This window comes from Pseudopipra pipra, chromosome Z (assembly GCF_036250125.1).
Source record: "Pseudopipra pipra isolate bDixPip1 chromosome Z, bDixPip1.hap1, whole genome shotgun sequence".
NCBI classification, from domain to species: Eukaryota; Metazoa; Chordata; class Aves; order Passeriformes; family Pipridae; genus Pseudopipra; species Pseudopipra pipra.
Genome location: NC_087581.1, coordinates 21,717,731 through 21,732,639, shown reverse-complemented (window position 1 = coordinate 21,732,639; position 14,909 = coordinate 21,717,731). Strand labels below are relative to the sequence as shown.

General features: G+C 41.0%; 1 protein-coding gene across 3 annotated transcripts in view; it reads left to right on the top strand.

The window, feature by feature from the left end:
• The first annotated feature begins 881 nt into the window (after nt 1-881).
• Nucleotides 882-14,909, top strand: part of LOC135407189 (proteinase-activated receptor 2-like) — a 38,247-nt gene continuing 24,219 nt past the window's right edge. The window contains exons 1-2 of one of the 3 annotated variants that reach the window (XM_064642047.1): nt 882-1,218; nt 8,286-9,614. In XM_064642047.1, coding sequence (XP_064498117.1) covers nt 1,086-1,218; nt 8,286-9,484 — 1,332 coding nt within the window. In that variant the 5' untranslated portion in view covers nt 882-1,085 and the 3' untranslated portion in view covers nt 9,485-9,614. Of the gene's footprint in view, nt 1,219-8,285; nt 9,740-14,909 lie in introns of those variants that run through there. The other 2 variants (XM_064642044.1, XM_064642045.1) reach the window with 2 other exon arrangements.

Sequence of the window (14,909 nt, the reverse complement as noted above, 5' to 3'; positions counted from 1 at the left end):
ACCAGTCCTTGCGACTGGGGGTATTTGCTTTCCATGGTTTTTATTCTCCACTAAAAGCAAAGATCAGTGCTTCTGCAGTAATAGAGGCACTTCATACATATGAACAAATTCTAAACAGAACCTTCCCCTTCTCTCCTTTTTTAATCTTCCTTGCTGTAACAGAAGGATGTACAGTTGAGGATGAGACAGCACATCCTAGCAAACCAGGGTGTCCACTTGTAAAGCTCTGAAGTATTACAGGCCTAATATATAAAAAGCACTCAAACCACCACTGGAATATTTTGAAAGGAAAAAGCCTAAATAACAGCTGCAAAGTTATTGAAGTATCTTTCATATAAGTTCCAGTTCAACCACTTCAGTTCATGAGCATCTCTCAAGGACAGCACAAATTTTCCAAGGCTTGTCCATGTCACATAGCACTGGACTGCAGAGTGGAATCACCTCCTCAGGGATCTTAGAGTAGCACACAGGTCTGCAGAGCAGGATAATGCACTGCTTTTGGGTTGTCCTGTGTAGAGTAGACAGTTTACTGAACTCATGGAATACAAACAAGCTTCACCATCATCTCCTTTATACAAAGCGGATCAGTATTAAGAGACTTTTTGGAAGCAACATATTTCAGCTGGCCTCGGAACTGCTCCTATTAGGCACTTGCCCTGCGCAAATTTGGCAGACTAAGCTTAGGATAATGCCATGAGCACAACCCTTTGTTCCTCACCTCCTGACCCCTCACTCCGCCCGAGCCCACAACCGCTTCCCGTTTCCCAGCTGGGCTCCTGCGCTTCCCATTGCCATTCCCGCGGCGCGGGGGCTGCTGACCGGGCTGTGTGTGCTGCGGGGGCGGCGGCCGCTGCCCTCCCCTCCCCTCCCCTCCCCTCCCGGTGCCGCCGAGCCCCAGCGCTCCCCCCGCCCCCGGCGCGCAGCCCCCCCTCCACACAGCGGGAGGCGCCGGAGGGAGCGGCGGCGGCCCCGGGGCGGCCCTTCGCCAGCCCCAGCCTTCCGCCCCCGGCACTCGCGTGCCGCCGCCCTGCTCGCACGGACGGACAGACGGACGGACGGACGGACGGACGGACGAAGCTCCGGCCATGGGGCCCCGGACACTGCTCTGTGCCCTGGCGCTGCTGTGCTGCCCGCGCTCGCCGCCCGCCGGTGCCGCCAGTGAGTCGCCGCCGGGGCTCGGGAGGGGCCGGCAGGGGAGGGGCGCTGCGCCCCTGCCAGGTGGGCCCGCTGGGCAGCGCGGGCCGAGCGCGGATCGCGGAAGTTCGTCGTGTTCGCGGGCCGGGGGGGGATAAAAAAAAAAGTGCCTCCGCATCGCGTACCCTCACGTAGCCGGGTCACGGTGCTCCCGGTTTGGGGTTTTAATGTGAGTTAGAGCCGAGTAGTCTTGCTTGGTGTGAAGCGCGGCCGTAGGTTTGTGCACGTGGCAGTGGCGGGGTGAGGCTGGTGGTGGTAGTGAAGGGTGGTTTCGAATTTCACCGAAGCGAAGGAGGTGACCAGGCTATAGCAAGTGGATGGAAAGATGTGGCCAGGCGTGTTGGTGGACTGCCTTAAAAAACTGGCATTGCCTTTTAGTAACAACTTCAGAAGATGGAGTACCAGCTGAATTTGTAGGGAGCACAAACTCTGGAAGATCTGCCAGCACTAAACATTTCAGAATATCCACCCCGAGCAGATGACTTCCATGGTTATTCAATTAGAAATAGCACTAATAGCAACGTCAGTGCCCTAACTGAGGAGATCATGGATCCATCCAGCTCAGAGGTTGTTAGACAATGCAGATGCTGAGGGAAGGAAGGTAGGAGAAGACATGCAGGCACATAACCCTCCCAGATTATGGTAAAGATACAGCAGTACCAAATATTACGTATTTAGAGATTAGCAGGGTTTTTTTTCTGTGACATTCAGTTTAACATTTCTTTCAATCAGCTAGTGATGATAGTACTGCTGTACAATAACTTAGTCCCATGAGATGCCTGCTGTGAAGCGTCTGTTCAGGCCCTTTGTACAGAAAAGGGCTGATTAGATGAGCAACTAAGGGGATATTTCAGTGTGGTGTACTTTGACTACTGAACTGAAGACTGAAAGGGGACAGATCTAGTGTTTGTAATTATGCTGAGAAGAAAGTATCAAAGGGGACAAATAATTTTTGCTAAACAACTTTTTGTCACAAGGATAAGTGGTAATGAAGAGATCACAATTGCGTTCATATGGGAATTCTAAGGAAAATGTCTTTTAAAAAAAAGGGGGGGTTGGTGTAAAAGACAAACTATCCATGTTAGTGCTAGAAAAAAAGATTGCACTGTTGGGTGCTACTCAAACAGTTTATGGGGACATTCAAACTTGTTTTCCTGCCTTTTGCAATCACAGTTTTTATTAAAGAGTACTCTGAATTACAGTACTTATTTGCTACTTCCTTTGGAAACAGTAACTACTGGTACTTATTTGCTACTTCCTTTGGAAGCAATAGCTACTGTATTGCATCGTTAGGAAAAGAAAAATTCAAACAAGTTACTTCATGCACAACAGAACTCACCAAGTCTGACCATCTGAGTATGTCTTTGCTCTCCTCGTCGCTTCCACTGTAACTATATGATTTCCCCACTGTCCCAGATAACCTTCCTTGTTTTTACCATAGTGTAGTTAATTCCCATCGCCCAGGCACTGTTGTATCCGTAAATCAGCTCTGCCCTTGAATCTGCAGCTTCTCATATGCTTTGTCCCTGTCCATCAGTATCCACAGTTACCACGTCACTGACACGTGTGCTGTTTCTGTGGGCAGGTGAAAAAGCAATAGTTTGGCATTGGATTGGCGTTAAATGCATGCAGATTATCTGACCAGATGTTGCTGAGGTGGCTGACCAAGGTCTGAACTTGCCCAGGTGAACTTTTCTGCATTGGGACACTGACAGCCAGATAGAGAGATGTTATTGTTGCTTAGAGCCAGCATGTGTAGTTAAAGAGATGGAGAAGGAAAAGAAAAAAGGAGCAGACACTTGGTTGCAAGAAAACAATACTTCGGGAAGATGTGTTCTAGTTGTTACTAATTAGCCTATAATACAATAACGAATTCTGTATAAATGGAGATGTGGACTGTTGAAGATTTTTTTAAAGATAATTCAGTGTTTATTTTTATGAAAGCAACTGTCATCACAATGAGGTTGTGTCTTACCTTGTTTATTAATACATCTGGCATACACTTCACAGTTTACCTTCAAGTACCTAATTTATGGGCCACTGAGTAATTTAGATTCTAGATGCTTATCACTTTGAGTTATACAGAGAGGAGATAAGAGAAACCGGCTTTTTGTTATAAGCCAGCACCAGCGGTGTGGGTGCACCTGTCCCCAGTAATGCCCAGAAGTTGGTATTAATTGTTGTCAAGCAGCACACAGGGAGCATATTTAATTGCTTCTGTAGGAGCCTATTCTTTAGTCTCCCACATCACAAAGATATCCCTTGGGATATGAAGATTGCTGTTCTGTAACATCTTGTGCAGATTTCTGGGTCTACAGAAATTTTCTTCTGCAGCTCAAGAGTTCTTTTTAAGATTGGTTGAAGCTGTTGAATTTTCTTCTCTCTAATTCTCCTTTCACAGAACAGTATGCACAATAGCCCCTCCCGTATGTAAGTAGACATGAAATTCTAAAATAATTCTGTATAAAAAAAATAGCAGTAAGTATAAAGTATAAAAAAAAGAGGCCAGGGTAAGCAGAATATGCATATGCTGATTGTGAGATGAATAGTTTGTAGTATTTGATGGAAGATAGCACAGTATAAATTGGACAATCCCAAACTTACTGAGCTTTATATATCATTCCTCTATGTCCTCGTTGGAGAACTGGTGCAAAAACCACAGTCAATAAAGGAAAGCTTCAGGCAGTTTGAGTATTGTACTCGTTCTATGTAATTTTTGCCTTTTGAAGTCCTTGGAAGCAAAGAAAAAGACTATATGCCTATCATTCAGTGTCCTTACTACACACCACAAAGATAAAACCTCTGTGCTTCAACCTGTTGTTTCTTTGTCTATAGTTTATTAGTCCTGTTCTTTCATGCCTTTTTAAATTTTACATGTATTTTGACAGAGCTGTTAACTGTCATATTACTATTAGTCATAAAAATAGAAATCCACCAGGCTTAACTTCTTCCAAAAGGACTGGATGACAGCCTAGCAAAAATAAGATGACCCTTTGAACAGTTATATTATACAAGCTTTACCTCTCTTTTTCTAAGAGATTATTTGGATTATTATAAACTACTTAAACTGTAGTGAAATATGTTTTAGGCAAATTATAACTTTAAAACGGCTAGAAAGGACTATTTCACAGATTCTGGTATAGCCGTAGCTATCTCAAGAGCAGTTACAAGATCTTTTTTTAGAATACTTGCTGTATTGGCTGTCTTGTACTAACCAGCTTAAAGGCAATGCCTTTTTGTTTATTATGAAGGTTCATGGAGATCCTTTGAATTAATAGAACATCATTTCATCTTCTTCCCTTCTGTGTATAAATCTCTTATCACTGGCATTTTCCAATAAATACTGACACAAAAGGAATACAAAACCTCAGGGCAGTAACTGTCCTCTGTTTCAGAAAGTACAGACTGCAGTATTTTTTCTAGAATTACACAGATACTGTGTCATACAAACCATACGAGCAGCTTTCTGAAGGAAAGAAGTGATATGTGGCTATAAGCTTTTAAATTATAATTAAATTTAATTTCATCAAGAAAGTAAATCACCACTCTCTATATCATCAAGTGGCACAAAAATAGCAAGTTTGAGGTCTCATTACATTTTTCCATAGAGCTGGCTTTCAAGTATTACCTCTTGTCATCTAAGTTCAAGACAGGGACATGGACTGAGTACAGGGGACAGCATGGAGGCATTGTTGACAGCATGAAGGTTGAGCTCAACTCTGAACTTAGAAAGTCTTTACTTCTACAAAGAACAGGTAGTTTACACCAAGTTAGACTTAGAACTAAACTAAAATTATTTGTAAAATTTTTTGTTCTTATTTATTGTAATAGGATTCTATATTTAGAAATTTTTTTATAATGGAGTAATGCAGACTCTAAATCCTCTCATCTAAGAAAGCTGTAAATAAGATGGCTCCAATAATTCAGAATGTTGTTGCCGTGGGATTTAAGTGCTGAAAAAATCTCCGGAGCAGTTAATTAGGGGTGAGATAAGAAAGGGTTTATTATGCCAAGGCTAAGATGTTACACGACGCGCGCCCAGGCCGTGCCTGAGATGTTACATTTTATAATACCATCCATCCAATCCCAGACGTGTCCACCCTGTGGCCTTTACTCTGATCCGCCCCGGGTCCACCCCCTGAAAATGGGTCTGGGGTGCATTTCGGGACCCTCTGTTCATCCCATCTTCATCTTCATCAGAGCACAAAGGGTACATAGTCACCCAGTTTTTGACCGTGTTCTGTGGTTTAGGCCCTGATATGCTGTTCTGCCAACAATCTAGGCCTTGCCTTGACAAAAGACTAAACATTTCTACTGGATTCGGGAGTGGGATTGATATAGGGAGCATAGAATGGGGTAGGAGGTTTAAGGAATGTGTGAACAAGGGTGCTAGAGGGAAAGGGACAAGGGAGGAAGGGTTGCTGCTTTTAAAATCTACTTATAAAACTTATAAGGCTTACCAATAAAAGAAAAATAAAAAAAAACATTAGGGGCTTAAGGCATCAATGTAATTAAAATTACTAGCAATGTTCAATTAACTATAAGCAATAGCTAAGTCAATAAAAGGTACCTGGTCCGATCATAACTTTTTTTTCTGGTAGCATATTTTCATACTGCTCTGACTTAGGAGATGCTGATGAGAAATGGGTCAGGTTACTGCCAAGGGCTTCTGCATTAAGTGATTTAATTTCCTTCATTAAAGATCAGTGGCTCTGACTGGTTTGCTTGCTTGTCCTCAGAAGTGTGACACTGCAACACTGCTGGCTCAGGTCCTTCAAAGTTCAGGGATACTGGGATGAGAGGGGTGCTTGTGCCTCAGTTATCCCATCATGGAGAGGTAATCTGGGCAATACAGTTCCTAACTCCTGCACATGTGTGCCCTCCTTCTCACAAAGTGTGTTTATATTTATGTTCCCAAAAATATGCCTTCCTCAGCTGAAACCATGTCACCTCTTCATTTGGTTTTCCACAGTTTTTCAGTGGTGGAGAAATCAAGAAGGACATGTAGACCTTTGGGGGACTAGGCTCATCACTGTCTTTCGGAAATTTTCTGGTTTAGAAATACATATTCACAGCATTCAAAATCTTGAATTCATAAAACTTACACATACTGGAGATAGAATAGGTACGTTCAAGATTTTTCATGTTTAGAGTAGAGACAAGCTTAGGGTTTTTCTTCATTCAGGTATAGTTATAATCCTCCCAAAAGAGATGAAGACCAGTGGTGTCAGTTGTGACATATTTCTATTGCTATAATTATTAAGTTCAGAAAATCTTATAAGTCCTTGATGTCAACCACAGGCTGAAGTTAGAGGTGTTAAATAGAACTTGTGCCACACCTGAACTGCTGAGCTAGGGGCTGACTCTTAAACTTTCAACTTTAGTCGAAGCAGTTGGATGGCTAAGGTTATAGATTAAGGATCTATAGTTTTGCCTGTTGTCGGTTTCTCTTTAAAACAGCAGAATCAACCCTATAAATGTGTTTAGTGCCCTTCTGTGCAAACACTAAATTTCACATATTTCTATATGTTTCTGTTTCAAACTAAATCATTCCTACTCCAATGTATGCAGCAAGCTCCCAGGCTGAAATTCTCATCCAGCATCTTTTTTTCTGACTGTCACAGGTTGCATTCTAGTCACTTTGCATACGAAAATCATTATCTCAAACACTTCCCTTCTTTTGTCCCCTCAGCCTCCAGAATGCTGCTGTGACACAGCATGATATACAAAGCAACTTCAAAAAAATCACCAATTTCCCTACCACTCCTCTGATCTCTCCCCACATTCAAGTCTGAATTTCATTAAAATTCATGCTGGGCAGGGTCCTTCTCACACAGCCTTCATACAAAGTGAGGTAATTGCCTGCTTAAAGCTGCAGACACTCCTCTCTTTGCCATCTCCATCCTTCACATGCTTTTGTTCTCCCCTGCATTAAAAAAATGGTTTGAATTACTGTAGAGCAAATAATTATGTCTAAGTAGCAGCATCTTAGGTGAATCATGCCCATGTACTTTAAGTTCACAAATCTGAGCTAACACACCCTCACTTTTATTTTAATTCTCTAGGATAACAAAGAATCAGTTGCAGGGCTAATTAGATGAATTATTGTAGTAGTAGTAAGTTTCTACTCCTGTCCGCCCACAATGCTTGAATTATCCTGCACCTAACTAGATTAAGCCAAAGCTGAAAATGACAGTCTTACAAAGTAATTCTCCATAAAACAACTTTGCTGAAATAATGCTTTTTGGATTGTTTGGATTGGTTTGGGGGGTTTTTTGGTACATAAATCAACTCATACTACACATTCAACACTATCATGCCAAATTCTTGACATTTAGAAAGCAGAGATACCCTGTCCTGACTTGGTCACAGCCACCAAACTGTGCTGCAGAAGAACCTGCTGTAGAGGGAACAGAAGTGCCCCGAGGGTGCACCAGACACATGCTGTTCTGCATGATGTGGGACAGGATAAATAGAACTGGGAAGGTGTTTCAGTGCAATCTGTGTTCACCTGTCTGTTACAATGAAAAGGTTGATCCATGTCTACCTTGAAAACTGCATGTAGACTTCTCCATCTGTCTTGATGGGGGCCTTCGGGTTGTGTAAGATATCTCCAGAGCACAGAAATAATAACATGATGCTTCACTGGCACTTTTCTTTTTTGTTATTTTGGTGATGAGTACTTCGAACAGGAATTTGTGTATGAATACTAGTATTTATCTCAGCATCTCATTTCTTAAAAAATGTGTGAAGGGTCTGGCAAAATCAGTTCAAGGATGGCAAATTTACTGTTGCATTTGTGTCAAAGAAAGCAAAGATTAGATTGGGTCCTTAAGCACAGCTAGGATCACTACTAATAGCCGCTTCCAAGCCAAGAGATAGGAGGCAAAGGAGGACATCTTACCCAAATTTGTAGCAGGAGCTAAAATAAAAAGGCTGCTCTGTGAGCAGCCTGTGCTTTGAATCAGAAATTAACCTTATTATTTTGTGTTGCTAATGTAATCTTAGCTTTCCTTTTTGAAAGATATTTTCACTTCCCCATACCATTTAAATATTTGCTTATTAATCTTAACACTGTCTTATTTTTTCAGCCTTTCCAAATAACAGCAGCATGCCACGCGTCAGAAGTTTTGCAATCTTTTCTTCTGTCGGTCACCATGATGACCTTATACCTATTGAAGGTGATACTGAAAATTACTTGGAAGTTGGATCAGGAGCCACCAATCAGACTGGATTATTCCCACGTGAACAACGAATGGTGTCAGTTCAAACATATAGATACCTCACTAGTCCGTGGCTGACAGGTTTTGTACCTTCAGTTTACACCTTCGTGCTTGTGCTGAGTCTCCCTCTGAACATCACAGCAATACTCGTGTTTCTGAAAAAAATGAAAATTGAGAAGCCAGCTGTAATATACATGCTGAATTTGGCCCTGGCAGATGTCCTGTTTGTAAGCGTGCTTCCTTTTAAGATTGCTTATCACTTTTCTGGAAATGACTGGGTTTTTGGGCCTCAGATGTGCCGTTTTGTCACTGCTGCCTTCTATTGTAACATGTACTGCTCAGTAATGCTTATGACGAGCATAAGCTTCGATCGCTTCTTAGCAGTGGTGTATCCCATGCAGTCTCTTGGTTGGCGCACGTTAACACGTGCCTCGCTGATTTGTTTCATCATATGGCTTGTAGCAATAAGTGGGGTTATACCTTTCCTCATCAGAGAGCAAACAATGGAAATACCCAGGTTAAATATAACTACTTGCCACGATGTGCTAAGAGAATCTGAACTTCATGGCTATTACCTCCACTTCTTCTCCATCTTCTCTTCTGTGTTTTTCATAGTGCCATTTATAATTTCTACTGTCTGTTATGTGTGTATCATTCGATGTCTTAGTTCTTCTACCATTGTTGCAAAGCAAAATAAGAAGACACGGGCCTTGCTCTTGTGTGTTGCGGTTTTTTCTGTTTTTGTTATTTGCTTTGGACCAACAAATGTCCTCCTATTAATTCATTATATCCATTTTTCTTATGACAACAGCTTAGAGTACCTCTACTTTGCCTATCTACTCAGTGTTTGTATCAGCAGTGTTAGCTGTTGCATTGACCCCTTTATTTACTACTATGCTTCTTCTCAGTATCAGAGGCAATTTTTCAGTCTCTTCAATTGTAAAAAGACTTTTGATCCTAACAGTAGTAACAGCAGTGGCCAGTTGATGTCTACCACTAGTAGAAGGGCTACATTGTCTACTAATGTAAATAACAGTGTTTACAGGAAATTACTAGCAATGCATTGATATAATGTGTCTTATACGTGTTTAATTTTTACACAGTTTCAGACAAAAAAAAGACTTGTGTTATATCCAAGAAATGCAAAACCTTAGACCAAGGTGTTCTGTGATACATAGTTCTGTATTCATTATAGTAATGCACAATTCAAATTAAAACTCTGTCTGTGTGTGTGTGTATACATATAGTGTATGTAAACAAGTTCACATAAAGGGGATAATAGTTGTTGAGTGTTTTTCAAATAAACATTTTTTTTGGACAAATCCTTTGCATTGTTAATTCAGTTTATTGTAGAGGTTTTATGAAATTCCATTTTAGTATTTTGAACTGTATCTATCAGGTTGAATAAATTCTTACATATGGAATCACTCCATATATCCAATAGTTCCTGAAAAAGAAGTGAAAATATCTTTCCAGACTTTTTTTCCCCTCTATTTGGGATTACTTCCAGAATTTTCTTAGCATTATTTTGAACCTCAGACATGAAACTGTTTATTTTACATTTTTATATATTCCGCTTCAAAACAGTCTGTATGGTTTTTGGAATGTGAGCAAAACCAAAAACCAGCTATTGCTGGTTGTGCAATGTGTGTCAAGGGAGATAATTCTCAGAAGCTGTAACTAGCTTTTGGTGTTCCTGCCTGTGCTGGTTTAAAGGTAAACCGGCAGGGGAAATAAACTCAACTCAAAAGAGAGATTATAAGTCAGAATAACAATTTAATAAAATAATACAGTAAGTATGATTATACAGACAAACAATTGGTTTTAACCCACAAAACCCGAATGTATAACCCAGCACCCTGGGGCATGAACAGAGTGGTGTTCGTTGGGTCTCCTGAGTCCAAAGTAAAAAGGAGAGGGAAAACCTGTTGGTGAGAGTGCTGTTGCAGTCTGGTCAAGAGCGGTGATTGCAGTCTGGTTGTAAAGTGGTGGTTGCAGTTTGGTTGAGAGCAGTGATCTGCAGTCTTCCTCTGGATCCCACAAGTGGTTAAAAAAGTTCCAAGGCCCCAAGATTATATATCTTCCAGTTCAGGCAGGAACGCCCAGTACCTCCCTCAGGGCGGGGAGTTCCATAATGGGTGTGAGGACAGGAGCATCCTCCTATCTTGAAGGCCTTTTAACACCCAGTTTATAGCCTGAGGAGTCAGGCTGCTCTGGGCAGATGGTGTAAATGGTCTATTGACAACAGTTTCTGGGAAATTGCATGGAAGGCTATAGAATATACACTTCTGGGTTACACCCATACAGTGATGAATGGTCCCAGCTGTTCTAACTAGGACACTACCATTAGTGTATGCTAGGCATCTTGGCTAGGAATGTGGTATTTTTGACAATTTCACAAAAAAATTGTGACATTTCTCAATAAATCAAAGACTCTTCAGAAATACAGTGAAAAAGCTGTGTTCATCACCTTGTAAACATGCTTTTGTGCATGTGGTTAATCACTTGGAAATATCCTTTATCCTTGCCAGCCTGGATGTTTTTCATACTTTACACTGTGTCGATGTCTACTGAAATTGCTGTATAGCTAACCAATAGCTAACTTGATTCTTTGTAGGTCTTTTACTACAAGAAACACTAAAGCCAAGTAACAGGAATTCACTCTTAGAAAGGAGCATGTAGGTATTAGGACTGTATATGAAAGCGGAAATCAAATTAAGTAGGAATTTGCTTAATATAGGATTTGCCATAGAAATCTGCCAAGAAGTACAGCAGTGGATAAAAGATGTCTTCAAGGCAGCACAAGTAATAAACCTAATCCTTCTGCATTCAGTGTGACAGTGAGACACTTCTTTCTAACCATGATCTCTTGTTGGTTTGTGTCTATTCCTTAATGGATTTAAGCATAATTAAGTATTGCGTTACCAGAGTTTCTTTAGATTTTTGTTCTCAAGTTTTTACCACTTTTTAAGTACATGAGTGCTAAAAATATATGTATATGCAGTTTGTAAGCCTAAAGCCCCACAAATGAGGTATACTCAGTTACATTCTCATTTTGTTTAATATCAGGGGTAGGCTTGCTTTTCAGCAAAATCCAAATGCATCTTGAAACTATGAAAATCCACTTCTTGCTGGCAGAAAAAAATTACCTCTGTGCTTCCTGTAGTTACAGACTGAGGGGCTGCTTTTTAGTCCAGGTTCAGAGGAAGGCCATGAAGATGATCAGAGAGCTGGAGCACCTCTCTTATGAGGACAGGCTAGAAGAGTTGAGGTTGTTCAGCCTGGAGAAGGCTCTGAAATGACATTGCAGCCTTTCAGTATCTAAAGGGAGTTGATAAGAAAGACAGAGACTTCTTAGCAGGATCTGCAGTGATAGAAAATGGGGTAATGGCTTTAAACTGAAAGACAGTAGATTTAGATTAGATTTAGAAAGAAACCGACTGTGTGGTTGGTGAGGAACTGGAACAAATTGCCTGGAAAAGTTGTGGATGCCTCATCCCTGGAAGTGTTCAAGCCAAGGTTGGAGGGACTTTGAGCAACCTGGTCTAGTAGAAGGTGTCTCTGCCCATGGAGGGGATTGAAACTAGATGGTCTTTAAGGTCCCTTCCAACCCAAACCATTCTGTGAATTGATTCTATAAGCTGCTGAGCGTGGTCATGTGCAAAGCACAATGTGGTGGCCTTTTGTGGAAACTGAACCAGAAAGGTACTGCAAATTAGACTGACATGCTTAAACTAACAGGAAAACAAAACCATATCTTCATGCTTAATGCATTCGTGTACTGCTAGATGGGAAAGAAAATTAACAGTTCATTTCACGGGGAAGGAGTTAACATCTGACCAAAAGAAATGAAAATTGTTGGTGTATATACTGTTTCACCCATACCTTCTGCTCCTCAGTCTTTTTTCCCCATCATGTTGGAGTTAAGGTGCATAATTTTCTGTATGAAGCAAGCTAGCAGTCTTGTGCTAGATAACATTTGATGACAAGGAGGTGTCAGGCACTAAACATGCATAAGGAGGTTTGCTAATAATGTTCCAGTTATGCCGACTGCATGTTGTGGCAGTATTGGCTAGGCAAGATCTGTAATCAGCATCATTTCTGTTGGCAAAACACCTCATATAGCAGCTGTCACTGGTATAACTTATTTCATCTGGGAAGGTTTACTTAATTTAGCATGCCAAGGATTTTGCAGGGATTAGTACTTTACCATTAGACGCATTTCATCAGTTAATGCTGAGTGTGCGTCTGCCTTACAACCTGCATCCCGCAGCCTGACTGCAGGCAAAGTATAGTCTGCTGGCTCTATTTCCCTATTTAGATGAATCTCAGCTAGAAATGTGAGCATGGCTGGAAAGTGTGTTCACAATGTTTTGCACCAGGTAAACTGCATCAGGCCATTGGATCTCTCCCCACTTTAGATGGGATCCAGAAATTTAAAAAGGCTACAAGCCAGACACTAGATCACCAGTTACAGCTTCATACTGGAGGTCTCTAAGACCTGGGAGAAAAGAGAAGGACCTGATGTGCTGGGAGCAATAATGAAGTAAATTCCTTGATAAGGCCTTTTTTTTTTTTTTGGATCATTTTCATCTTTTTTGATCTGATCACAGTTTGATCTTGCAAGACACTGAGCAAATTTTAAAAAAATTATTGTAACCTCTTACTTGTTTAAAATTAATGAGGCACATTAAGTGCTTTTTCATTATATTTTGCATTTTGCAAGTGCTATAGAAATAGTTTAGTGATTGCTAATACAGCTGGGGAAGGTGAAGAAATAACAGGCCATAATCCAACTTAACACTAGAGAGCATTAAAATTACTAGATATGGCTGTTTTAATTTGACTTGTTGGGGAGGAGACCATTAGGAACCAGATCTGAGTGTCATGCTGAACTGTAAAATACTGATTAGCCCTCAAACAATTATGTAGATTTGGAAAGGTGAAAAAGTATTGGAATTTCATTGGAAAAGTAGGTGACTTTATTTTAAGTAGAACCTGTAAAAAGGGCCAGCAAAGTTTTGGGGAATAATTTTTCTTATGTTTGTGCTACCAGCCATACAGTAGCAGTGCCTGTAGCCCAGAAACAAGCCTCTGTACTAAAAAGCAGGGGCTGACATTTAAAACGTGTCATTAACTCAAATGCATTGCATACAACAATGTGACTCTATCAAGGTCAGAGCTGATAAAGTCAACGTACAATAAAAACCAAAATAAAAATGAATTACATTGAGTCAAATTCTTCTTCATTCCATAGTAGACCTGAGAAAGTCACTTGTCCTTGTCTTTGATCGTTTATTTGGCTTTTGTGTTAGCAACTTGGTCTTCAGTATTTTTTGTGCCACGCTGTTATGTACTAGAGGCAGCAATCCTAGGGAAGTTCTCATGTATGCTTTCTCATCCTCATGGATGAGGCACATGTGCCCAGGCAGCAGTGAAGGTGGTGCCACAGGGCGTGGGCACAGGGCTCCCAGCTCACTCTCCAGTGGGGCTGACAGCCTGCTCGCACTGGCTCACCATGTCTCTCCCTTCAACTCAGCTAGAGATCACAGGCTTCCCTTGCTGCTGCTACCCTCAGAAGGGAACACAGAAAAGGAAAATAAGTGAATAGACTTTCAGAAACAGATTATCTCTAAATATTTTAGCACTATTGGCTCCTTATAGTGCTCTTTCTTTTTCTTCAGATATATGTTTAAATAATTCAATTTTTTTGGCATAGAAACTGGAAAGAGCATTCACCATCAGCAACACAGGAAGCAGGTTAGGTTACTAAGACCAAACCTTTCAAATGCCTGTTTCAGGCACCAAAGTCCATGTACTCAGTTTATACTCCAGAGGGTGTGGAGCCTTTGGACCCTGTGTACCTGCTAGGAGATATGGTGGTACAGAAGCCAGTGGTATCACTGATGGGAAATGATACTGCTGAACACTTCCTTTCCTGCAGAATAGCACTTAATTGGAAACAGGCATCCAGCTCTGGAAGGGTGCGTTTTGTCACTGCCACCTCTTACTATAATATCCTGTTTACTGAAACCTCCCTCCACACTGAGTGTTTCTTGTCCGAGACAATATCCCTCACATTTCCCATCATCATTTACATAGGAAGATACCTTGGAGGTCTACTTTCAAATCCTACAGGGTTTGCTGCCACCTAATTTAGTCCTTACTCATTACAACTTAACTCAGAGCTTTAAATGTTTCTTTTCTGATATGGTCACTCCTGTGATTTCCCTCTTATTTTTTTCTCTTTTAAAATAAGCAATTTTTACTGCCTATTCCAGTCTTTCATTACTCATCAATATTGTTGCAAAGCCAAATAGAAGGAGATGTCTTCTTGCCTGCAGCAAACCTGTGGATTAGTAAAGTGATACCACTCACATATGACACGTTTTGTAGGAACCACAGAATGCAAGAAATTTATTAAGCTCAAAAAATGGGTCAACTAGAGTAACTGGAATAATTGTGTAGCATGAATGCTATGCCTAAAGCATG